The sequence below is a fragment of the Sylvia atricapilla genome, chromosome 1, assembly GCF_009819655.1.
Source record: "Sylvia atricapilla isolate bSylAtr1 chromosome 1, bSylAtr1.pri, whole genome shotgun sequence".
Classification (NCBI taxonomy): domain Eukaryota; kingdom Metazoa; phylum Chordata; class Aves; order Passeriformes; family Sylviidae; genus Sylvia; species Sylvia atricapilla.
In genome coordinates, this window is record NC_089140.1 from 48,978,752 (window position 1) to 49,005,230 (window position 26,479).

The window sequence follows — 26,479 nt, forward strand, 5'->3', positions numbered from 1 at the left end:
CTGATCTGTACAGTTTTATTTCATTTCTAGATACATTTTTCATTTTGTGCTAGATTCAGTTTAAAGAACCAAGACTAAAATTGTCCCCTCCTCCCTCTCCCATAGCTGTACACAGTCAACTGAACATCAGAAACATCAGCCAGGGAGGCTGAGGGCCATTCACCATTTCCTGTTACAGAGCAAGATAATTTTCAGAAGCTAAGGAACCATAAATCCACATCCAAAGGAAAATTCATAAAAACATCACCTAATAAGAGCATAAAAAGTTCATGCCAGCAAAATACTGCATATATAATTTTAAGTACTTGCTAAGTTGCTTGGCAGTCTTTGCAGCTCAGAAATGCTAGATCCTCTGACAAAAAAAGAAAGGCAAAGCACTTAAACACAAACCTAATTTTCAACACAGCCAATCAACAGGATTGCTCATGTGCACAGAGCTAGGTACAAGTTTAAGTGATTCACCTGTCAAAGGCTGTAGGACATGCAGCAAGGAAAAGCAGTGTTCTGCAGAATGAAGCTGAAGTCTCCCTTAGGACAGCAACAGTGCAGGCAGGACAATTTCCAACCTGGCCTTTTACTGGTCTCCATTTGGGTATGCATCCTCACACTGGGCTGGTCAGTCAGCTCCCGGGTTCAAGGACAGCAAACCATGTGCAGATACCAGAACTGACCACATTCTCCTGCACACAGGTGTGGGATTGAATGCATAAACCAGGGGAGGCCTGGCTAAGGAGTTCATGGTTTATCCCACAAAGGTACCCACCCTACCCTTGGCAGCACAGCCTCTGAGTGCTTTCCATGCTGATTTGGACATGTGAACAATTGTGTCATCCTGCTTGCCCCAATCTCCCCTGAGAGGGGAAAATAGGTTTATAGGAGCATCCACTTTTTGCTTTATGGGTTCCTCTGTTGCAATTTTGATTTTTTTGATAAAACATATTTCCATAGTCATGACAGAAGCAGCAGCTGAGGAAACACACTTGTTCCTCAGAATATGAGGTGGTTAGATGACAGTGGGAATGATCTCCTGAGGGCCTTCCCTCATTCCACTTACAGAAGTGTACATCGGAAAAGCTGGTTTGTACCATTACTGTGGAGTCATTTTCTATGGGGACAGCTTCACCCATAAATGCATCTGACAGATGTAAGTATGGACAGAGAACGAAATACTGTGAGAGAGCCTCCCCTTATTCAAGGGGGTGATAAACAGATTTTTAAACCTGTGCAGGACAGACTTGGGTCAGCACTGCTCAAACATTCACCAATTAAATTCCCACTTTTGGTTAAAATCCTTGTCTGCCATAAAGGTGCGCAATTTTTAAGATTTTCAATACAGTTGAGCTACTTTATGGCTGTTATGGAGCCAACACTTCATATTTTGTAGATCTCAAACACAGTTTCCTCTTCCCTTCTGCTTTGAGTGGATTTAACATAACAAAAATAACATTCACAAGAACCATCATGCAGTAATGCAAAGTAACAGTGAGCTCAAATATCACCATCTCATTACTACACTGCAGCAATCAAGCAGGAACTTGTGTGGAACTTGTGAGCCTTCACAAGCAACAAGTGATGTTAATGCTGCTGCTCAGTCCCACAGGAGAGCAGGTTAAACAACAGACACCCAAGTCTGGTGCTGCATAAATACCATCATCCAGCCACTGCTAGAGTGCTTTTTAAAGATCAATAAGTTAAATTCTAAAGGCACTCCAGAGAAAGAATGGTCACTTGAAATGAAAGCTTAGATGGCTCCCCCTCTCTCCCACAATCTGCTTTTTAAACTGAAATGCAAAAGCCCCAGGAAAGCAGCAGTAATACTTTATCTGCTCAGATATCATACTGCAAGGCAAGCTCTATTACCCCTTCTTAAAGCACAAAACCACTGCAAATAATATGGACTGCAAATCTGTTCAGTGGTCTTCACATTAGGATAAATGACTACATAACTACAGATAGACAAGAAAAATAAAAGAAACAGCTCAGTTTAACACACACACACAAAATAAAGCTATTTTTACCTGTTTTCCACAAAAAGGTTTTCCTGGGAGGAAACTGACTGAAAAATAAAAAAGGCATTGTATCAGACGTTCTAGATATGCTCTGCTGTTCCAATTTCTTCCTTGATTTTAGAATTACTCCCCTGCTCAGGCTTAAGGGGATTTCAATTCATGCATCATTTGCATTTGCAGAAGACAAGAGGGGAAAAAAGGTCAAGAATAAGGTCAGGCCAGTAAAATAAATTCCATGCATTACAACACACTGCTGATGAGGTGCCTCAGTTTGGGAATGAACTGAAACTTCTCAGCTGAGAAATCTGAAGAAGGCACTATGTGCAAAATACTGGCAATTTGAAGGGGAGAAATGTTTTTCCTGCATAATACAAGGTTTTATTGGTCTGGCCTACCACCTCAAAATAAAACTGCAGGATAGCACAGAGTTGTTGGTAGAAAGGACTAACAGAAGGCAAGCATGCAGAATTGACAAAGTTCCTCAAAGGGAGTGAAGATACTGCAGTAGAAATAGTGTGTGACTTCACATTTTACAGCTGGAGAGGGAAACTGAGATATTAAAAGATAATAACCTTCTTAATAATAATATTAACAACAATCATAGCAAGAAGACTCTCTGCTAGAGGACTTAGATCCCAAAAAAGGTGAAGGGCTCAGAAGAAATAAATCCTATAGGCAAGTGTATAATTCTTTCAGAATTACTTAATTTTTTATGCAGAGAAATGAAGCTGTGTTCAATTTCCCATGAATAATTCTCCCTCTTTGATTTTTTCATTTCCCTCCTATTTCATGTTCGCTACACAAAATGCCTCATAGCTGTCACTGGATTATATCTCGATGAGGTACAGAAGAAAGAACAGTCAGCACTTGCACTGAATTTAAACAAAAGGCAGGCAAAGGGAGGAGGGCACCAGAGATCATGCCCATTACTTCTGGAACAAAAGGACTCAGCCCAAAGAATAATAAAATGCCATCATTAACTGTGTCAAATTTTAACAGTATGGGATAGGTAGAGATTTTTGATATTTCTGTTTTGGAAAGTGTAGGCTAATGACCCATTCAAAAGATTGCTGGCCAACACCAGAAGCAATACACTGCTCATCCTTAATGCTACAGCTGATGCCTGGACAAAGTTTTCCCTTAGCACCACAGCTAGTGCTACCCCATCAATCTACAAAAGGAAGAAATGAGATGGCAATATGATTTCTCATTAGAGTGCAATTCACCCACTCAGAACCCACATTAGGGAACATTTGATAGTTCTGTGGGTTTCCCAGGCAAGCTCCCACCCTGCACTCCTGCTCGATTTGTAAGGCACTGGGTTGAATCGAGGCAAGTACATTTCTCCTTAGCAAAAACCCTCAGGAAATCAGGAGCAAGTTCTTCATTGCCAGAAACCAAATTCCTACCTTCTACAGCAGACCTGGGGTTTTACCCCAGTCTGAGAAAAGACACAAACTGTTTCACCTAAAATCACTAGGCTCCTTTGTACAACACTGTGTCTTCTCTCATTTTATATACTCTACTCAGGTACTAGGTTTCATTACCAAATGTGCAGACTCCAGCATAGTCTAACTATGCAGTAGCAAAAGGCTTACTGAAATCACCCCATGGGCTTGTACAACCTCAGCTGTGGGGTCGTGTCTTCATCTCGAGCTTCATGATGGACGTGTGTGTACTGACTTCTGTGCAGTCACATTCCAAAGGATCACAGCTACTCTTAGAGAAAAGCTTTTGCCTAGACCAGAGTACTGGACTGTGATACCCGCAAAGCTGCAAAAGCACAGGGCCTGTAATGCACCTGTCTATATTTATTTTATTTTATTTAAGTTTTTAAGAGACTGGAGCACACAGCAGAATAAATATCTGGAATTTGTATTTTATCAAACAAGCAGAAAGGTCTGCTTTCTTCTCAGTGTGTTGATGGGAACCACTACCAAGTGTATTATAGATTTTAAACAGAGTCCATAAAAACTCCCATTTGTCTTCTTGGCTATGATGTTGGCACAGTGCCACACAATCACTGGAAGTTATTCTTCAGTGCATGTGTGAGGCTGAGAGGCAGAGAAGACAGGCAGTTTGTTATTATTTTGTTCTTACTGTTAAAAATCAAATGGTTAAGCAGCTCTGGACAGAAATTTAGCTACAAGGTCAGGACTCACTTTCTTGATGTATCATCAACAGTGCTCAATTTAAAGCTCCAGGAAAGCTTAAACACCCAGCACAGCTGTTGTCAAAACATCCTTTAAAACACTTGACTCTTGTTTTTCCCTTTAAACATACCGGTAACAAACCTACCAGATAAAAAAATTTATGTAGAGATTACCTACAAGTTAGTGTTCTTGGAGATTTCTGCATGCAAGATTTCCATTAGGGCGCTATTTATGACTAATTGTTATTTATGAAATGAGTATTCCACTTTTCCAATTTCCAAGAACCTTTTAAAGTCTCAACTGGAAAATGTGCATCAGTTCTGCCAGTGCATTAGATATACTGGGAGCTGCTGCTCTTGATTTTAATTACATTAGCACGCAGATAACTATTAACATGCAGCAATATCCTGCAGTGGATACCATCAGGTAATCATTTTCATGACAGTTAACAAGATGTGATAGATCTCAGGCTTCCAACTAATGCTTGTCATTTGATCTGCAGGCACAAAGAAAGTCTCTGTACACCAGTACAGGAGTTTTAGTATCTGCAGGTTTATGGTGGCCAGCACGAAGTGTGCCTTTGATTTGTTTTCATTCATTTTAAGTCCTCTTCTTCCTGATCTTTTCAGACTAGGGGGATAGAAAGGCTGAAGCCATGTCTACAGATATTTCTTTTGTTTCTCTCTTTAGTCAGAGACTGATAAAGATTCTCTGAGTTTTCTCAACTAGAGGAATCATGGCTTACTGTACCTAAAGTATCTGGTTCTTCAGCATATACTCCTTGGTGAAAAATAGCCACTACAGTTGACAACAGAAAATAAACAGCATGGTGTATTTCCTGTAATAAGTTCCATGTGTATCACTGGCAATTCTTGCATTTGCGTAAGTAAGAAGACATCTCTATTTTTCAGTGAATACAGAATGATTCCCAGAGAACGTGGCCATTTATGAACACTGAATGGCCCTAGCGTGACTCTGGCTCATGAGGTTATACATTGTGCTGACCTTGAAGAATGAAATTTCCCCCATGTAATTTGATTGCTAGTCTTTAGAATCAATTTTCTGCATGCTTACGAGGCAAACATCATTTATCATTTATGCATGCATTTGGGATTCTCTGTTAAATCTACGCAAAGGGAAATAACAACTTTTTTTATTCCTGTATGTTGTTCTTTGTGTTTCTTGGACAGTAACTTTTCAACTTTCCAAACGCAACTGAAGCAGTTCACACAAGGAAGTTTTCTGCAAGATGTAAGACCCTGACAGTGCAGATCCTCTGCTCCACTGTACTTGGCTATAAATTCACAAAATGTTTTAAAACTAAGTTTCCAATAAAAACATGTTCTAAAAAGAAGGTTTTAAGTTTTGCAATTTAAAAAAAAAAAAACCTTGAAAACAGTTTTCAACATAAGAGGACTCAGTCTGCACTTTTTTTCCTGTTAGCAGCCTGAAAAATTTGAGGTGCACTTTGCAGTTCTTATTTCAGTGAGCTGGAATAATCATGTTTATTAACTATTTATTTCTTTACCAATCCTTTTATTAAAATATCAAACTAACATGCTTCTCAATCCCTTCCACTTACTGAGATTGGAGTCATTAAAACTTCTAGCTCTCCCTGTCAAAATTTGTGATAGCCAACACAGCAGATGGAAAACTTGCCAGAAAGCATAATTTAAATTGACTAATACCAGAGTAATCATCATAAAGACTATCATAATGATGGCATCACTCATGAACATACTTCTTTTCTTAAAACCTTCCCAACTGGAAATGAAGAGATCTGGTGCACTGAGTACTGCAAGATCAAAGGAAGGACAGGCAAGGTTTATAGTGGTATGTGGGATACAGGTTAAGACATTTTTCACAGCCCTTGAAACATGCATGGAATTTTTTGCCCCTGCAACTAGACTGCCTTTTCCTCATAAATTTTGTTTAACGTTCTGACTCTTGGGCTGTGGTCTAAAGTGTTTTGGGTACCTCAAACATGCTGGGGGGCGGGGGATGTTGCTGGATGCAACAAGTTACGACAGTACTCTTGACCTTCGTGGCCGCCCTTTGAAGACCTCCCATGCAAGCTCTCTTCATGCATGCTCTAATTAGAAGTGATGTATCTGTGATCCATTGGCTAAGATTCATAAGCAAGGCACTGATAGAGGCTTGACTACAGCAGTGTAAACAGTACAGAGGTAATATAAATACCGCATGATTAATCCATCTTTGACTCTTTATATCTGTAATTTGCAGAGTAACAAGGTTTAGGTATCTACCTCACACAAACCTGGGGAGAATTGGATTAATTAATGACTGCAGAGGGACTTAAAACTTCACAGTCTTACATGCAGTAAGTGACTATCTATAACAGGAAGCCATTTCTCTCTTTCCTAAAATTGAAAAAATACATTGTCCACCACCACAACCACTGGCATCATCCTAAAAACACCTTGCATCTGGCAAGGGGTGCTCCACCCAAAAAAGCTCAGCTAAAACACTGATTGCTGTTAACATTAAACATACAGCTTGCTGAAATTCACTGCACTATGATGCTCACTAACGCCTGTAATAGCAGAGAGAGAGAGAGCAAAGAGTGGATATGAGAGAGAGAGGGAGAGATATCTAACATTGCTGATCTTTAAAAATGCTCCCTCCCAATTTTATGTAAAATGTCTGCCACAAAGCATACTTTTACTTAGGTCCTGCCACTTGAAAATGATAACCCAACGAACCACAACAGCCTCCTGCTGTGGGCAATTCAAATGCTCACCATTTGCCTGTTTTTAGAACTCAAATATCTAAAGGTAACAGCAGCAATGTACTATGGAGATACTTTCGGCACACTTTTCCAGCTACCTCTGTTTCCCAGCCTGGCATTTCTAGCTGCAGCTTGTGATAGAAACTGGACTATTTTGGTAATAACTTTCTATTTGGTAAATTTTAACATTTTGCCTTATCTGAATTCTTCTTCAAAACACAAAGATTTTTTGGTTTTGCACAAGCTCTTTTGTAATGTGCCAAAACCTCTTACATTTCATATAAGAAACTTGTTGTAAAGAGGCTTTTGCAGCTTTTGAACAACTTGGCAATTCCACCATGTATGGCCTGTGACAGTATTTACATCAGACCAACATGCTGAAAGCAAAACAGAAACTGAAGGGCCTCTGCTTTTACTGGAATCATCTCAGCCAAGAAAAAAGTGAGGCTAGAAACATTTAGATGTATTTACTATTTACTAAGAAGTGAGACAACACACACCTTACAACTACACAGTATATTCTGCCAAAAAAAACCCCAACTTGGACATGTGCAATTTTTAAACCAGATAACAGTACTATTAGCCCTGCAGCATATGAACAGCTTTAATTTAAAAGGACACTACCCAATACGATTTTCAAAAATAGTTTTAATTACATTTATTCCCATATTCCTCCAAAATGGCAATGACAGAACTCCCACTGAGATATGAGATAAAACATTTAAATCCTGACTTTTCTTTTACTTTTTCTCCTTTTATTACTTCATCATTACAGTATTATAGCAAATTGTGTTTTTCTTCTTTCTTTCAGGAACATCAGGTATTACTCACAGATGTTTCAGATTTGGGTATTTTACTTAGCAATATACCTTGTCATGCAAGTTCTGATTTTTTTGTAAAGGGCAAGAATTTTAATATCTGCTTCACTGTATTCCTTGCAGAATATAATCATCAACAGCATGACTGACTCTTTCTGATGGTAGAAGTACAGTTCTTTAATCAGACATTTCAAAAAAAATGATGCAACTCCATGCTTAACCTCTGCCCTTTCTTTGTTCTCAGTGTCTTGATGCTACAGTACTGGCCCAAAAAACCAAAAGCCATGATGAGTCTTGGCAGAAGGACACTTATAAAGATTTGATCCACCATGAAAGAAATATAAAATAACACAGCTATTTGAAATTATTGAGAGTGTCCACTTAAATCACTGCTCTTTGGCTAGCAAAAGAGAAAGAAAAAAGAAGCAAACCTAGGCCATTTGAATATGAATATTCAAAGAGAAATAGGATAGGCACTCCTCAGACAACATGCTGATCTCTCCTCTACCCTTCTCCCTGCAACTCTGATCACCTCAGTCTCCAGAAGTCAACCTCCAAACCTCCTCTGAGACCCTCTGTGCCAATCTGCTTTCCCTGTCAGGGGAAGTCCAGCTGCACAGTTGTTGTAGCAGAGGGGCAAAACTGTCTGACTACCGGCGAAGGTATGGCACTAAAGAGGCAATTAAAATAACTACTCACATCTTGTGCAAATATTCTCTCCCTCACTCTCTGATACTCCTCTTCTCTCTCTTCAATTGATTTACTTCGTCTGTCATCTCTAAATGGAAGAATTCTGTTTTGCTGAGCAGAAAGAAAACCAGGAGGGTTATATAAGTTGAGCTGTTAAAAACTGCCATTAAGTAAGTGTCAGCTGAGAATAATAAATGTTCACTTAAACAAATGAAGCACGAAAATGATAGCTGTCGTTCCTGCACAAAGAACCCTGCAAGACTGGGTGCTGGAGGATTTCCAGTTAGATACTGCACACAGGTTCATAGAGCAGGTGACCAAAAGGAGGCTTTCTGCACAGCTTTTGTGGACCCGCCATCCAAAAATTGGGTGTTCTCACCCCAGGCCTAAGTGCCATTGTTCTCAGCTGCTAACATTTCTTGCTTCTCCTATCAGCTGAGGGAGCAGGAGGGCAGGCAGAGGTGGGCTACCTAAGAAATCAAGGAAGAAAGAGGGTAACTAGGCTGCAAGAGCTAAACTGTACACCCTAGAAGAAACCCACGACGTCTGTGTGTGCAAGAAGTCCCAGATATTCAGCACAACAGTTTTAACCATTTTCACACCGTATGGAACTCTCTACTGAAGTTTTGCTGAGAAAAGAAGGGCCATTTTTGCCTCTTGGTAAACCACAGTGTGGGAAATGGCTGTGCCACAGGAAGGAGGAGAGGAGACAAGCCCCATTGAAAAATGGTTCATTGACAAGTGGGTTTCAAGGACTGGTCCTTCTCCCTCTGCACCCCAGCACCAGATGAGATAGGTGATGCTGTTTTCCTTTGATTGATCCGATCCCCATGGTCACCACACCCTGAAATTGCTTGGTTTTGTTTTCAATGCCAACTCAGATGCAGCACAATGGCAAGGCTGCCACGTACAACTGAAAGTCAAGGAAAAGGGGGTGAAAAAAGGAAAGAAAAAAATCAGTCCTTCGCTGAAAACATGAAGGGAAGGGGCAACAAGAGGAACCAACTGGTTGGTTCCTCCATAAATATAACCCTAGCAAAGAAAGCAGATGCTGTCCTCTTACCTGGGAGAATTTTCTCATAAAAGCATATCACATCATAACAGTTTCAGATTTTTTTTGTTAATCTATTCCACATACACAGCTTGCACTGGATTGAAACAGCACAACACGCGCTTTTAAAGGCAGCACAAACACACACGTTTCCCTGGCACTCCCCTACTCCATCAAGCTCACCTAAGTTAAGGTAGTGTTATGGCACAGGCAACACAGGGGGAACGTCTGCCACAGTACATGCACAAGCAAGTAAGTTACACAGACAGTAAAAGGTAGTGAGGGCACAGGAGGAGGAGGAGGGGAAGTAAAAGATGAACCTCATTTATTTTTGGCTAAAACTTAATTTAGGATGGTTAAAAAAAAAAAAATCAACCTGGCCTCACCATCACATCTTTGGGGCTTTTATTTTTTTTTTTTTAAACACTTTTTTCCCTCTCTCCTTTGTTTTGGGCTACATCAGTTCATCACTGGTTCATACTGAAATCCAACTCTGAATGCGTACAGCGGAAGAAGGCAGCTACAGGGAGCGTAACAACTGCCATAGTTAGGGCAAGACATTGAGGAATGCGACTGACACAGCCTTCCACGCAGCCCAGAGCCAGCGGCATTCCCCCTCCCGTGGGCATGCAGCAAGTCCTGCGCCAAGCAAACCACCCATGCAAACCCACACACTGCCACAGCTGAAGCGACCACCCTGTGGCTTGGTGCCACCTGTGGTGGCATGTGTGCCAAAGGAGGCAGGGACGGGCAGGAGGGCAGGGGAGGAGAGCAACAACAAAAGAACAACAATAACATCAGTCAGCCCACCTTCAAAAAACAGAACAAATTTCAGCAACTCTCGAACCGAGAACCAACCTGATTGTCTTCTTTATCAATACTAGAGTTATCTCGCTTCAAGATAAATCGCTTCTGGGATTCTTCACCTTTTTCATCTTTTAAATGTTCAGAAAACCTTTGCTCTGGTCTGCCAGCAAAGTAAAACATAGCAATAAAAAAATCTTTCTTTTGGTTTTGCTTTGATCTTTATTTCTCAGTTCTCTTTGTTTTCACAGAGGCATTCAGTGCAAAAGCAGTTAACATTTATGAGATGCTGCCTATAGCTGTCTGAGGCTGCTGTATTGCTGCTAACTGTTATTGCTATAAATAGCTTTTGTTGTTGTGTAGCAAGGAATGGGAATCCAAAGTCTCAGTCACTGAAATATTTAGATTCTCCTCACTGTGACTGAAGGACAGGGAAAACAAATTACCATACTGTATGTTAATTTGCTTCCTTCAGTAGCTGGGATCACCGGCAACACTGCCACTTAGTGAAGCCTATCCATCTTGAAAAGCAATGAAAAACTGGTAAAAATCTTAAAAAACACAAAGCCAAAACCAGACACCCAAGAGTTTCCTCATTCCTCATAAACAAAACCAGTAAAAGGAGGGACTGATGATGTTTTGCTTAAACAAAATTTTATTTCATCACCATTAATGGGAAAAATACTGCAGAACAATCATGGAGCACCAATTAGTTCACTGATTTAAGCTCATTTATTTATTTATTTATTTATTTATTTTAAAAGCCAAACCCACAGTTTTGACTCAACAGTTTCAGGTTTATAAGCTGTTAGGATGCCGTTCCATGTTCTCACCTTGCACAAAAAGCAGTATTTTATATCAACCTCACATTATGCAAAAAAGAGAACTTAAAGAAGCAACTTTTGCGGCCAAGTTGGTCACTGCTAATGCCTTGTAGCTGTCAATAAATAATGCTCCAGCCTGCACCACTCCCAGAGTGGTAATGTTTCAAACTTGCAGTGTTTAAGCCTACAGTGTCTTAAGCCCAACCCCATCAGTAGGGTGACCAACGGCCTCAAGGACTGAGCTCATATTTTCATATGCTGCTATCACCTGAATGAGGTGTTATTACTTCTCAAACTGTGTTTTAAAAGCAGTAATACATTGTGAGACTTGTCAGGGAACACAAGCCTTGTGCTCAGTGCTGAAAGAGCTGCCAACAGCAGTGGTGGTAGGAGATGCTCACGTCTAGATACCTACACAAACAAGACACCAAGCTTCCACTGACATCAACAGAAGCAGTGATGAAGAACCCAAAGGGCAGAATTTAAAGAAGTCAGTACTTTTGCAAATAAGAGTCCTCTACAAACGTTAAAAAAAACCCTCTCAGCTTCATCTTATTTCACAACAGAAAATGAAATCAGATGCATAGATCAGCAACCATTTTGTTGTTACAGTGTTATGGATTTCAAATCAAAATACAGCATATATTCACACCATAATTGCAGTCCATAACAATTCATTGTCAGATATACAGGAAACATTTGTAATAAACTGTAAGAAATTCCACAGTAAGACACACCAGCTATTCTGCTTTCTGTATGAATTTTGAGCACTTCCACTTCTGGTCACAATTTGCATTTTTGTGACAAAGCAACAAAACACACTATCCCGATTTCCACGGATTTTGACAATTCAAGAAATCTCTGACCACCATCCACAGCTATAGAGCCCTAGATTCTCTGGATGCCCTACTAGCCCTCTTTAGGAAAAGCCCAGAGGCCCCTGGGTCTCTGCATAGTACTTTCATAATCTAATGGGTCATTCATTATGTTTCCTCATAAACAGAAATGCTACAAAGCCCCATCTTTGGATTGCTAGATGGCTTGTTCTCTCTTTGCTCCCGTCAATAAGCATTATGTCTGCGCAGTCAAAAATGAAGATTCATTCACTCAAATATTGTGCTTTCACAGAACTATCTGAGAATTGTTATTTTCCTGGTTTTACATCTTAAAGCACAAAGTTTCTGCAGTTGTACCATCCGTGTAAAATTTAAAGTTGTAAATTACCTACTGAGCATCTAATAAACTATATGCAAAGAAAAATAAATCAATTACATTTTAAAATTCAGGGAAAAAAGTCATTAGAGAGAAAAAAATTAGAGAAAAAAGCTTGAAAAAATTTTGAAAATATGCCTCCTCTAATTACTAGCTTATTTAAACAATACCATGATTTTCATACTTCACAGTAATTTTAAATCCCAATTTCATTCACTATTTATAAAATGTTTCTATTTTTCATAAGAGGAAAGGAAAAACTATAAGATCAAACCACAAGTCAAAATTAATGATTCATTATGTGCCTGTTAACAAAATTAATCTACAAGCCCAGTAGGTGATCTATCTCCACTTGTGAAAAGAAATTTGCATGGACAGAGAGACTCTGCAGATGTGCAAGGTACCTTCAGCACCATGAGAAGGTCCAGCCCTCTCAGCCATCCCGGAAGCTCTGGGCCACTGTTACCAGCAAGGTCGCCAAGAGCACAACCAACTCAGTTCAAAGGGATGATATTAGCCCCTTGCTCTAACTAACTGAGCTAATGAGGGAAGACCATCACTTGAGATTTAGGATACCACATCAACAATTGTCCTCAGGTACACCAACCTGCAGGCCTCCCTCAAACATTGCAAATCACCAGTAAAAAGAAATGTAAACTATTTTGCAGAAGATATTCCCGCATGTGCTTGTGTTTTTCTCATTAATACTGTCTACTGCATTTTCTTTTTTAACACTTATTGCAAAAAATAGTGGGGGGATATAGATGGCAAACAATGTTTAAAACCAGTAAGTGAAACCAAATGTTCTGAATCACTTGGGTAGAGAACAGGTTGACTCTGAAAAGGTTTGTATCTGCCCCACTGATGGAAGCCAGTGTAAACTCCACATTCCCAGCTTTAAGATTCCCTGTAACAGCATGATGCATTTGCTGTAAGGAACCAAAGACATTGTGGTTATTCTCAGGAAATCTGTTAGCTTATGAATTTGCAGGTGAATCTATTGCTTAAAAATGAAGAAAATAATACACAATTTTGTGTAAGATGTAGTGTAGTGTCAATATACTAACAGCATATGATTACAATAATCCAGCAGATGCAGCAAATTAATCTCATGTGAATCCTAAATTAATAACAATCATTTACTCTTCTGAGCTTTTTTAGCTGATACTGCCACTAGTAGTCAGCACAATAAATCAGATTGTGTTCATGCATGTAAGGGAGTGAATTTATTAACATTACTTTTAGTATGGCATGAATTAAGTTCTTACTGAAGTGAAAGCAAGGTTTACAATTATTATTATTATTACTAAAAACCCATTAAAAATCAGGAACCTCTTCACTATTACCACACTGGATAGTTAAATTATGTCTTCAAATTCCCAAAAATAATTTTGCATAATTTTAAAAATGGGACTTGCACAGCTTCTTTGACGAGACACTGAGAACTTCTGAAGGCATTATCACTTACTCAAGTACTCTTCAGTATTTAGGGATCTTCCAAAAAATTATACATCACACACAAATCAACCTACAATACCTCTACTACACTTGCAGATTGACCACAGGTAATAGCACGCCCATCTACTTGGTAAGAGCCATGTGCAAGAAAAAAGACATGCAGATATTTGTCTACAAGCAATGCTGTCTACCTGTAAGACAGGATTTAATTAAGCCCATTCAGTATTTCATTTACTCTCCATAGAATTAGTGCATCACTTGAGAATCTCAAAGCTAATTCTCGAAGAATTTCTACTCTAGAAAAAGAAGTTTAAGCAGAGAGTGCCTTTTAAATCAATAGGATTTTGAGGACTCTGAGAAAACCAAAAAGTATGACCCAGTTATACCTTAAAGGCTCAGAAACCAACACAAAGGGAGGCGGAAAGCACATAAGGCTAAAAATATGTGAAGTCTGGTGTGACTTTTTTTGTTTTGGTTTTATCTAATATAACCTTTTGATCATTCAAATTTTTATTGCTTGACAATTTGGGTGGAAGGAAAACATCTGTGCCCAGAAAATGCAACTTCACAAGACCACAACTGCGTATGAGTTCATTTCATATTTCCTCACAGATGTCAGGTAGCTTAGTCACTTTTCTGCCAGTGTGGTTCTGAACAAAATTCAGAACAGATTTCTTCCTTCCCTGTAAAGCTTTCAATCAGGCACTACAAATGCTTTACAGAGATTGGACCTGAAGTAACTTAGTGCATCCTCAGGCAGGTAGGCAGTGCCCTTCACACTGCCAGATTGGCCAGAAAGCACAGGCCCTTTGAGCAACCAGGACAGCCTGTCCTCTCCATTCTGCCCAGAAAGGTGGCACCATGATATTCAGGTAGGCACCAACAGGATATCTCCACGTAACCAACTTCAGTAGCTGTCCTGCAGCACCCAAACATTTCACCACCATTTCAAGATTCTCAAACCTCTCTAAGCATCTGCAAATGTCTGCACAGTCTGCCCCCATCACTTTATACCATTTCTTAATCTCTTTTTTTTTTCCCTACACAGTAAAAAGAGATCACTTTTTGTCAAGTTATCAGTTTAACCAAAGGCCAGACACAGCATGTAGCAGGCATCACTAACCCCACAATCCAATGTTTTTCCCTGGTTCAGGAGCACTTCAACATACTTGTGTGCAATATCAGGTCCAGACTTGGGGAAAGTACCTAGGTAAAATCCCAGGGCAATACTGTGTCTCCCTTTCTTGTGGCTGTGCTCCTTCCCAGGCAGCCAACAATCATGTCTAACCTTTCACCTCATTTTTGTGTTGGCGAATACTGTAACGGTCAATTCAAGATAAGGGTGACGTTTCTTATTTCTGTGCTTGGGATTATTTCATTGTGAGGGTGACCAAACACTGTAACAGGCTGCCCAGACAGGTGGTGGCGTCTCCATCCTAGGGATGGTCCTGGAAATGATCTTGGGCAGCTGGGTCCAGGAGGTAATGCTTGACCAGGAATTGGACATGATGACTTCCAGAATCCTTCCATCCTTAACCATGCTGCCATTTTGTGAAACAGTTATATAGTAACAAACCCACAGCAGAACAAATCTCCATCAGTACCTTTCAGATGGTTTTTGTGTCTGTTCTTTCTTTTATAAGTTGACCATTTTCCTTTCTGATGTTAAAGTTCCTTAAAAGCTATGGGCAGTCCATACTTAAGCAAGGCCCCAAAGGCAGTTTCTGGACTCATTCCTTACAATTAAGTACATATTTTGGAAATGGTAAAGCTGGAGTAAGTAACAAAGTATTTCTGTGTGTCAGGAAGGAAAAAAAAAAAAAGGGAAAAAAAAAGCGCAGCTTTTTGATGGTACTAGATGATTTTTTTTTCTTCTATCATTAGAGTGGTTTTCATGTGAGCTACTTCCATTCACTTCAGTAGAGTTCCTCTCAATTTATCTCTGGATGACAGGAAACAGAGTTCATTCCTCAGGCACATTTTTTACATGGACCCTTTAAGGAGAATTCCCCATTACATGTTCATTTAATGCTTTTGATTCTGAGTCAGCCCTTGGAAGTTGTAATGGAAAAACCCTAAGCCCTAACTACCTTAACCAGGTATTCACTATTTAATCAAATTACAGATTTTAAAAACATAGTGCAGAATGGTAATAGCTACTATGATGCACAGACTAAGGAAGGAGCAGGGCATTTCCTTGAGTCTGCCAAGCAAACTAATGCAGTTTCATAGACCTCTACTTGCACGGGAGATAAGAAATTAAATACTAAGGGGAAAAAACCTGCTGCACTCATTTAAAATAAGTTAATTAGCTCTGAAAAAATTGTCAAAGAGTCAGGAAGCACAGACTCCACACCAAAAGGACAAATGGAAAGAGACAAGCATGAGCTTTGAATGCTAGAATTCTGAAGATTTAGTCACAGCATCAGCACAGCTCACAGACTGGAATTGTCAGGGCTGACTTCTATACAGCACATAAATCTTTATTACGAGGCATATGTTTCTCACAGCCCTGCAGCACACAGGCTGTTGCAAGATGCCTTTCAAAAGAAGCAGCAGCCTCACCATGTGTGGAAAAGATGGGTTTGCCATTACAATGACTGATGCAGTTAAAAAATCTAGCACTTATGCATGTCATCTGCGAAAGTCTCACAGGTAATAGCCAAGTAGCTGTCTGAAAGAACTCCAAATAGGAAGGCAAGTTCAAGAGAGGAACTGGCCCCATCACTGGCATGGGGCAGGAGCCCAAAAAATTGAACTTTGCATTTGCAATGCAATGTTCATTTAATGCATACTACATATACTATGTTAATATTCCTCTCCTGAATGAATGGCAACAAGAAAAAAGAATAGGTAGGGTAATGGGCCTAGGAATGGGAAGAAACACCACCCAGGGTACTCTCAGAATCACCATCTGGCAAACAAAATGAATAGCTGACAAAAAGGATCTTATAGAAGGATGCCATGAAGAGAGCCATAGAATAGCAAGAGCTGGAGAGAGCTGCTACTGCAGACAGGATTCAAATAAGTTGTGAAGATTTGGGGCACTCTTATGCAGATGTTCTGATGTTTGAACAGTGTTTTTTTTTTGTTTTTTACACTTGTCACTTTAACTAAACTGACTGCTCAGTCCAACATCACATTGGCCTCTATTTTGAAGGCATGCTGTGACACAGAATGGTGGCCTTTTCTGCTGTGCTAGTTTCTGAGTATCTACTCTATCTGCCTGCTGTGTCTTTTTATGGTTTTAGGCTGAAGGCTCTCCTAGGGTCCTGCATTACTACCCTAGTAAAACTATGCAAGCATTATCGTCTCTTTGCTTTACATCTTGAGAAAACTCTATTATCTGCAGTACAAATGCCTATTTTGATCATGGAGGCACAGGAACATACTCTCAGAGTTAGAGAATTTACAGAACTTGGAAGCAAATATCATCACTGTCAAAAGGTTCATCACCCAGCTTAGTGAAAAAGGCAGAATTCCAGTCCATCAAATTAAATAAAGTGGATTAAATTCTATCAGAACTACATTTTTCAAGAATGAGGGCCCAAAATTACACCTTTCAAATACGTTTCATGAATTTAGGGGGTGATGGATGCTAAAACATGGTTTAAAAAAGCTAGAATGGTAATTTAAATATAGATAATCGTTAAAGTACAGTACAGTCATATTATCACAACTTAATACTTAAAACCACTCAATATGGCATTGCAAGCATTTGAAGGTAAATGCCTCATTAACAGATTGCTGCTTTTATCATATGAGTCACTAAGAACTTCTGTTATGATGGCAAAAGCACATTAAAAGCTATAAAAGAAAAATCAATCCTGTACAAGACGGTTCTTCAAGGTGCCACCTTCTCTGTAGCACAGGGGGGAAAAATCTGCAAAAACCAAATGCTATATTTTCCCCAGTATAAGACCATATATTATTACTTTTTCTCAGAACAGCAGCTGGTCTCTAACCATGTTCAGCAATTATTAAACACGGATGTCGAAAATCACAAGTTATTTTCACAGGCATTCTTCCCCTCTAATTGGAGTTGCAAATAAGTCTGGCAGGACTTAAAAAAAGAAGCAGGAATGCTTCATGGAAGTATTTTTCCTTCAGTGACTATCAGATTTTATCAGTCACCTTTGCCCGTCCATCAAGATGCTACAGGAATCTTTTTCTTGCCAAATTATGCTGCGTGTGGACCAAGCAGAGGGCCAGATCCTGAGGGATTTCAAAGATACAGTACTTAAAACCCCTGATCTAATGTTCAGCTATCATTGCATAACTTATGACTCTCACAAGCTTTCCTAAAACTTATTTCCAGAAAATCCTCTTGTTTAAAGACATGGCTGCAAAAACAGTACTTCTTGGCTCTCTGGGCATCTGCTGGAGTACAAACTTCAATATTTTGCCCAGTATCCTTGGGCCAGAACACAGGCCTTTGAACACAGGCGAGAAGCCTTCAGGCCAAAGACAAATACCAGCTCTTCTGACAGATGGGGCAGAAGCATGTCCTCTCTCAGGCAGGGACCATTTTAAGAGCTTCAAAATGCTCTGCTGTCCTCCTGTGATCAAACTAAGATTATTTTTTTACTGAGGAACCTGCTTCTGCTGCTCCCTCCCCAGTTGGGTTTAATTCTTGATATTCAGGGTGTCTATTGAGACTGAACGTCTTGCACAGTGCCAATTTATTTCCAGCTAATAGAGGCTCAAAAGTGGTAGCATAGTTTATTATGGAATTCATTAATATCTGATTTTAAGGATGTGGCATATTCTGTAAGTGGCTGAAAATTACAGTGTTGCATAACTGCTGTGATCTATTTAAAATTACACTTTTCTATTTCAGAAGTTCAAAAATTAATATGTAAGGGAAAGAGAAAAAGGAAGAAAATTCAAGATCTGAAGATGACTGAAGATTTGAAGATGGTTCACCAAAAACCAGCAGGCTAACAAAGAAACTGTTAGTCCTCTTTAAATGCTTCACATATACACATTAATACCATAAAAAATGCTTGTTCTGACTTCTGCTTCATGCCACCATGATTTGATTTTTGCCATCTCTAGCAGGAAGACTCATGGATCAGGAGGCATACTCTGAACAATCACTGGCCCTAAGAAGAGGGCCTGTTTCTAATAAGCTGTCAGAGACAGCCTCACAAGGCTACCCTGGAAGCAGCAAGCTGAAACAATGGACAAAGATTTCTCAAAACTCTAAATACTTTTTACATTTCTTTGACTCCTATTTCCTGTGTTAAAAATGAGGCAGGCTACAGAAGAGCAAAAGGCAATTATACAACCAATACATACCTCCTCTAAAATTTGCTTGCTCGAATTTCAACACCTTATTTCTGAAATGCTCCAATATAAAACCATTACTTCACCTACTACTGATGCACTGTTACCTCTGAGGAAAGCACAGGGGTCGGCTCAGATTTCCAGATCTCTCCCCAGTGATACAAAAGTATAAACGACCAAACACCATCTTGACTAATGACCACTTTCTTGCTACAGCTTGAACGAGCACAAGGATGAATTACTAATGCAAGAAAGAGCTTCCTTCAACCAAATTACCTGCTTGCTATTCCATAGCACTCTCTTCCTGGACAACCTTCCATCTACTCACACAGTGCAGGTAACAGTAACCTTCTACGTTTAAACTTATACTATTAAGTGGCATGGATGAAAAAGATTAAAAAGGAAAAAAATAGAAGAAGAAATACCATAGATATCTTCTGATTTATACTTAACTAGTATTTCATCACAGTATAGAACAGCTGTAAAAAGCTCATGTCCACCTTCATTATAAACAATTTAGTTTAAATAAATTACATTAGATTGAAATCTAATATGGGAGCTATTAGAACTGGTTCATTAACCCTAACATCTCATTTACAGAATAAGTAATTTTTTATGGGTCCAGTATACAGCCTACACTGAAGTAAGAATGGAGCCAGTATTTATGGGTCAACTTCAACTCAACTTCAAGTATAATACACATCTATGTTTCTTCATCTGTATCTTTCATGTAAAAGAGAAAGATGACTAAAATGACAGAATGCTTGCTGAAAATAAAAGGCCATCCTAATTCGACTATCATTAAAAAAATAAGCAGTAATTTTTTTCTGACCACGTTAATAACTGAATTGCTGACTGAAGTAAACAGATTATTTTTGTCCGATTAAACCTAAAATCTATGAAAACCAATGCTGTTACTTAAATGCTACAGATTGCAATGTAGCTACAGAACCTCAAAGTTTTTACTATACATTATTCTTTTATTGATGTTCTTACTAAATTATTAGTCACAAAACACATTAGGTCATCTTAAACCAAAATGTACCAGGTAATTACAGTGTTACTTCTCAGCTACACAGTTTCTTTATTTTAGTGGCATATATCTACTATGCACCCTTTTATTTCTCTACACATTTGTAGCAGACAATGTCATAATACCCTGAGCAACACCAACTGTAAGCCAGAGTGGACATCTGGATATCTCCAGTTTCTATTTATTTCTTAGTAGCCAAAGAGTAACTGTTCTGTAGTGAAGATGGAAAAGAGGTAACTACAACAGGAGACAGAGGTCCTCTGACTCCATAGCCTCTTGAAGAAAAAAAAAAAATATATAATGCCAGACTCCAATGAAAATAATAAAACCAGAAATAAGGGTGCTCGTGTACGTTTTCATGCAATTCTGCTCTCATGAGACCATTCCTCTCAGTACATATATGATAATTAAGAATAACATAAGGTGCTTAAATGCAGATGGAATAACACCATGAAACAAACCATCTGCAAGATAACTATTTGCCCTATTTACAACAGGGAGGGTAACAAAACTGTTCTTCAAATGCTCTGGCAAACATCAAATTGCTTTGACTGAGATTTTACAAAAAAGGTATTTGCATTCAGGTATACATTTGTCACTACTCCCTAAATACAGCCAAAATGTCCCATCCAAACGACGGCTTAAAGAAATTAAAGTCATTTACACTGAATACTTTATTCAGTCAAGGGGAAAGGCATACTTTTCTGCCTGCTCCAAACGCTGTAATACTTGGTGTATCAGGGAAGTCTTCTTGGAACTTCAGCCTCAGGTAAAAGAAAATCTAGAACCTATTCTTCGTTGAAATTGCCATGTTCAGTGAATGCCATTTTACTGACATGCCTGTAGGATCCTGTACAGAAGTTCAGACTCTGAAGATGGTGAAAATGCCACAGTGCACCTCTACTAATATAGATGTTATCTACAGCAAGATCATTCAGTGAATACACAATAGAAACCCAACGAGAGCTTTTCTTCTTTGCTTTTGATTCAAACCACTCTTACACAGAGAAGGCAGAATCAGGCAGATTGTATGCCAAACTACAAAAGCCTTGCAGGTTACTCAAAGTACAACTTCAACATGTCTCCTTCTGCTGATACAGTTCATTTCTAGATTATAAGGAACCCCTGTAATGCACATAACAGCTTAATATTACCTCAAGTCTTTGAAGCATCTCAAAGGCACCAAAACACCTTCCAACTGAGCCAGCATAATATTAACAGAGTAGGAAAAAAACCCATGCCTCACAAGGATCATAACTCACAATGCTCCTGAAAAATAAAATAGTCAGAACTGAGGACATGAGAATTGGTAAGAAGTTCATAATAACTATGTTACACCCTCAGAATATATGAAGATGTCTAAACACAGCATTATATATCATAAGCATCCTACCTTCTTGATTCTGATGAGCCCTGCCACTCACATTTATATAAAAAAAGTACATGAATGCATGTGTGGGCTGTGGTACAGACATGCTTGTCACATGGCTGATGATCTCAACCAAATTAAAACCCTTTCAATTTACCAAGCACACCAAACATGTTTCCCCTACACTTCTCCACTTAGCTACAGATAACCAAATCAATGAATTTGATTGAACTGATACATCTCACAATATGAACAGTTCTGAAAAAAAAAAAAATAAAAAAACCTGAAGTACTTCCAGTTGTTTGATAAGAATTATGAGGAATATGCAGAACAGAAGGTGGCATGCACACATTTTCTGGCTCCAAAAAGGGATGTCCTGTCTAACATATTGCCTCAATTCCAAACTTCTCTTTATATCATATTTCACTGTCTTAAGTTCCCCATATATTTCTGTGTGTCTTTAGATAGATGACAGGCAGACACAGATGACAGACAAATATACATTAGAATGGTGATGCAAGAGCAGTTTCATAGTGAGCAAAGCAGACTTCCCAGTTTAAGTAGTATTTGAACTCTTTGACTGTAGAAACAAAATAATAAAATCCTCATTCATTTTCTAATCAATTCTTCTCATGTATACTGCTGAGAATAAGATTTCAAAAATTGGATGATTCAGTTAGGTAGGACTTTGTAAGGACCTTTAATTTCAAAAATCACATGAAAAGAAAACTTGTTTTTAAAATCCACTACTCTCTAAGGAGAGCTAGAATACAGAGACTTAACTTTATTAAGGTCAACAAAAACTTAGGTGGTTGAGGTCCTCACTGTCTTTTAAAATTTAATTTCTTAAAAAAAAGCTTTTAAAACAGTAGGCCTTGTTCATATTCCAGTGAAATTAAAGAAAATAAAAGGCATCTTAGATTCTTAGAGTAAGCTCTTCATTACAAATCCTCTTCAGTCTGAAAAACTGCCATTATTGTCTGACTGTATTGTTAAGGGAGGCTTCAGAGTTCATGAAAGCTGCAGGATTGCACTCCCAGAGATTCAGATCCCAATGAATTTTTTACCACCTTTTTTTCCCCTCTATGTAAAGCAGCACAGACGAACAGAAAAGTCGCAGCTCTCCTTGGAGCTACAACTTCTTCAATAAACACTTCCTCATATTCCAAACCTCTGTAAAGAAGGTACTTTAGAAGCAGAGGTACATAAAAGTAGATCCACATTGCTCAAAGACAGCCAACTGATGAAAGCATGGAAATGCCCTGATCCTGCTCCATTCACATGCTCATCCCTTGACTGACACACACTAGTCCTTTCTGAGGCATCTGTAAGGAACGTGTTGTTGATACCAGAGTTTTCCAACCAGCACTTTCATCTCAGAACCATTAACACTTTTGACACTTGTACCTCCAAGCACCTGCAGACAGTGAGCATGGGAGGTCTCTGCTGAACAGGATATATGCACCTCACTGCTCGGAGCCAGGGAAGAACCCATTGCCTGCAAGCAGGAGCAGAGATGTGACACGAACCCTCTATCAGCCAAAGAAATAAACACAAGGTGTTTATTCCAGCCCATAAGGCAACACTGCAGTCATATGCTCCTCTCAAACAAGCACACGTACACAGAAGTCACAGTTAGTGCAGAATTTATGAATTCCTGAGTATGCAAGAACATTCTTCTCTCTCCACAGTAGTAGCTAAAGCTGTTTAAAAGCAACACGCCATAAAGAGATAACTTACTGCCAAAATGCAATCAGAACATCTGTCTGTGGGGCTTCTTCATAAAGTCACATAAAGTTATCAAGGCTTAGGCTTTCAGCACAACATAACCATATTGAACAGCATTTCAGACACTCTTCAGATTCTCCGGTATTCTGGATACTGTCCAAGTAGTAATTAATAGAGTCAACACATTCCCAGTATTTGGTGTTGTTTTGGAACTGCACAAAACTGTCTCCTCTGAGAGCAGTGAAATGCAGGACATATGAAATCACATTGGATGCTTTTAGATGTGGAACTTACACATTATTTGCTGAGGATAATAAAATCTCATCAGCCCTTATTCATGCTAGATAACCACAAAGTATTTTCTGTCAGAGCCAGGGACATTAAAAAAAAAATGCCATCTCCTCCAGTTACGAAAAGAAACAGCCACTTCACAAAAGCTTTATTTTATGGTAATATCAAAATAATGTAAATAACACACTGGAAGAACCACGAGGCAATACGAACTTCATATAATCCAGTTTCCTATCACCAAATCACTGAAGAGGGTAGAAATCAGCAGCTTGAGCCTTGTGTGGTGTTTACAAAACAGCTGTACTTACAGTCAGCAGGGGGGCAAAGCCCTGTGTTTATTTCTGGAATATCTAGACAGGAATGGTGGCAGTACCAATTTTTAATGGCCTCACCTGCAGTCTGCAAGACCACAGCTGAGAGGGCCATTTGATCTGTTGCATCCCTACAACACCCTGCCTGCTGAGCTTGCAAGAAGAGCAGTTCATACCTAGCAAATAGTGTTGTTTTCTCACTCCCACCATGCATGAAGCCACAGCTTCACCAGAGCACTCAGATAAAACTCTGACTGTTGAAGAAGGCTTCAGTGTCCTCTCCAGAAGCACCACGTAAGCATTTCCAACAGTGCTTCCAGTGCTACCCATTTCTGAGATGAAAGCCACACAACACTGCAAGGCATTTACAGATATTAATGTGTTAGTAGTATTCCATTATCAAGTCAACTAGGAAAAGGCAATGCTGTGAGAAAAAAATCTGTAGCCGTTGGTACACTAATCAGTGACATGGATGTGAAAAAGGAGGAGTATAAAAGAGAGAGGAATGCTTAAAGAGCATTCAAATATGATTGATTGTGCTTTGTTTAAGAGGGGACTCATTTTCAGCTTAAAACTGAACACCAGATTGCTGCATACCAAGCTTTTTCTTATTCAAAACCAAAGACAGTCCTTGCAGGGGGCAGGTATTATCAGACCCTGAGGCTAAGACTTTGCAGCCTGAGTGTTTTATCAAGCTACTGTAATTCTCTTGATTTCTGAAAATCAAACTGTTAGTGCATGCTTTACTCAAACCTTTAAAAAAATAATGCCCAAGTGCTGTTTCACAGATGTCCAAGTATCTCAGGGACAGCCCAGGAAAAGGATCTAAAATAAATTGCCCATTATCTTAAATTTACTATGCTCACATGGAACACTTTTAGGGCTCAGTGAAATAGCAAATACCAACGTGTACTGATCTTGCAAAATTAGGTAGTCACAGAATCACAGAAAAAGCTGAGTTGGAAGGGGCTCATGAGGATCCACTGAGTCCAACTCCCAGCCCTGCACAGCACCATTCCCAAGTCTTTCCACCCTTCTACTGGAGAAGCTAATAACATTAAAAAATACTCTCTGCAACTGGATATAAATAAATCACCTAGCTACTGGATATATAAATGAAACAAATGTTTAGATTTCTCCTACTAATTGAATACAGGAAGTACACAATTTTCAAACAGGGCTTTCCTGTTCCAATACTAGATATCAAAACTTCATTACCCAGTTGTAATTACTTCCTCTTCATTATGCAGTTTATAGGTAGAGAGGGAGAGGAAAGCTATGTTTAATACACGTGGCACTTGGCAGGAAAAGTGATGGTGATTAGGCATAGACACATTACCGCAGCTCATATCAAATTTTGGTTGGCTCTGAACAATTTTAGCTTAAACATCTTTAACCAGTTCATGGAGAACCACAGTACTTATGCCAGCACAGGCTCAACCTACCAGGAATTTTACAATGCATTTTGAACCATCAGAAGGAATTTGTATTTCACAGAAACGCTGTAGTCAAACAGCGAGGTTTTAAGGGAAAATAAAGTGGAATCAAGATGGGAGGAGAAGAAAAGGGAATGAATAGTGGCAGATGGTGGAGGGAAATCAAATCCTGAATAATCAGGATGGGTAAAAAATGACTCTTGAAGCACTCAGAGCCAGAACAAGGAAAGAGACAGTCTTCCAAATTTGTTTGGGCTATATAGGATGTAGCTGTATGGTATCAGGTGACTTGCAAAGCAACAGCTCACTTCTATAGCAAAGTGGTGGCACTAAGGAATCAGTAAAAGTAACATTCCAAGACACCTTGCTTTCTTGCAAGAGACCAATTAGGTTGATTTCTCCTCATGTATCTTTACAGCCTTAGATAACTGCACCATGAGAGCCCTGTCCTCCCTCCCCAACCTAGAAAATAATAAATAGCATTCACTGCTGCTACAAAACCAAATAAAAATGTATATACATTAAAAAATTACACCACGTAGTCATGGTACAAACCAGCTCCTGTCTTGAGAAGGGAACAAGGAAAACCACAACAGTGCTGTTACTTACATTCTTGTATTGCTGGTCTTGTTGATAATTACAGATTTTCCAGTCTGATCCACATTGTGATCCATTCCAAAATAAGCTGCCACTCTGTGCACTAGCATCCTCTGGTACGATGACATCTGAGGGAACTTTTTATAGTGATTACTAGAAACAAAGGAAAGAAATAGCATTGATAATTACATTTTCCTCTAAGCTATAAATAAATGAAAACAGCAATACATTTGACAATTCAGTGGACAGATATCTCACTGAAAACTTCTCCATTACACATTTACATATAAATTTTTGATACAGAAAGGCTGAAAGAAAAAAGAAAAAAGGAATTAATTTCAGATTTTCTAATAAGTACATTTCGATGTGCAACACTGGGACAAACAAAGCTCATGCTTCACGGTAACTAGTCAGTATTCTGTGTGTTGGGAAGAACTCACCCCAAATCCCCCACATGCACTCACGCTCCCTGCGCAACCAATCCTACAGTTTTGCTGAGACACTGGCAAACAGCTTTCTGCCTTTCTCCCAGAGGTCAGATGCAGGGCAATTCTGGAAAGATCTAGTTCAGCAAACACTCCTTTTTTCCTCTATTACTGACAAAATGGTTATTTCCCGTCAGCATAATTTTTTCCTCTGCTGCTATTCTGACTCTCT

At 39.2% G+C, this 26,479-nt stretch overlaps 1 protein-coding gene across 12 annotated transcripts in view; it reads right to left on the reverse strand.

Annotated features, from left to right (window-relative positions):
• ARPP21 (cAMP regulated phosphoprotein 21) overlaps positions 1-26,479 on the reverse strand; it is a 141,949-nt gene that overhangs the window by 66,684 nt on the left and 48,786 nt on the right. For 9 of the 12 annotated variants that reach the window (XM_066322140.1, XM_066322158.1, XM_066322166.1 and 6 more), the window contains 4 exons: positions 25,835-25,975; positions 10,329-10,437; positions 8,429-8,530; positions 2,019-2,056 (listed from right to left, as the gene is read on the reverse strand). In XM_066322140.1, the coding sequence (XP_066178237.1) occupies positions 2,019-2,056; positions 8,429-8,530; positions 10,329-10,437; positions 25,835-25,975 (390 nt within the window). The remainder of the gene's footprint in view (positions 1-2,018; positions 2,057-8,428; positions 8,531-10,328; positions 10,438-25,834; positions 25,976-26,479) is intronic. The other 3 variants (XM_066322186.1, XM_066322178.1, XM_066322192.1) reach the window with 2 other exon arrangements.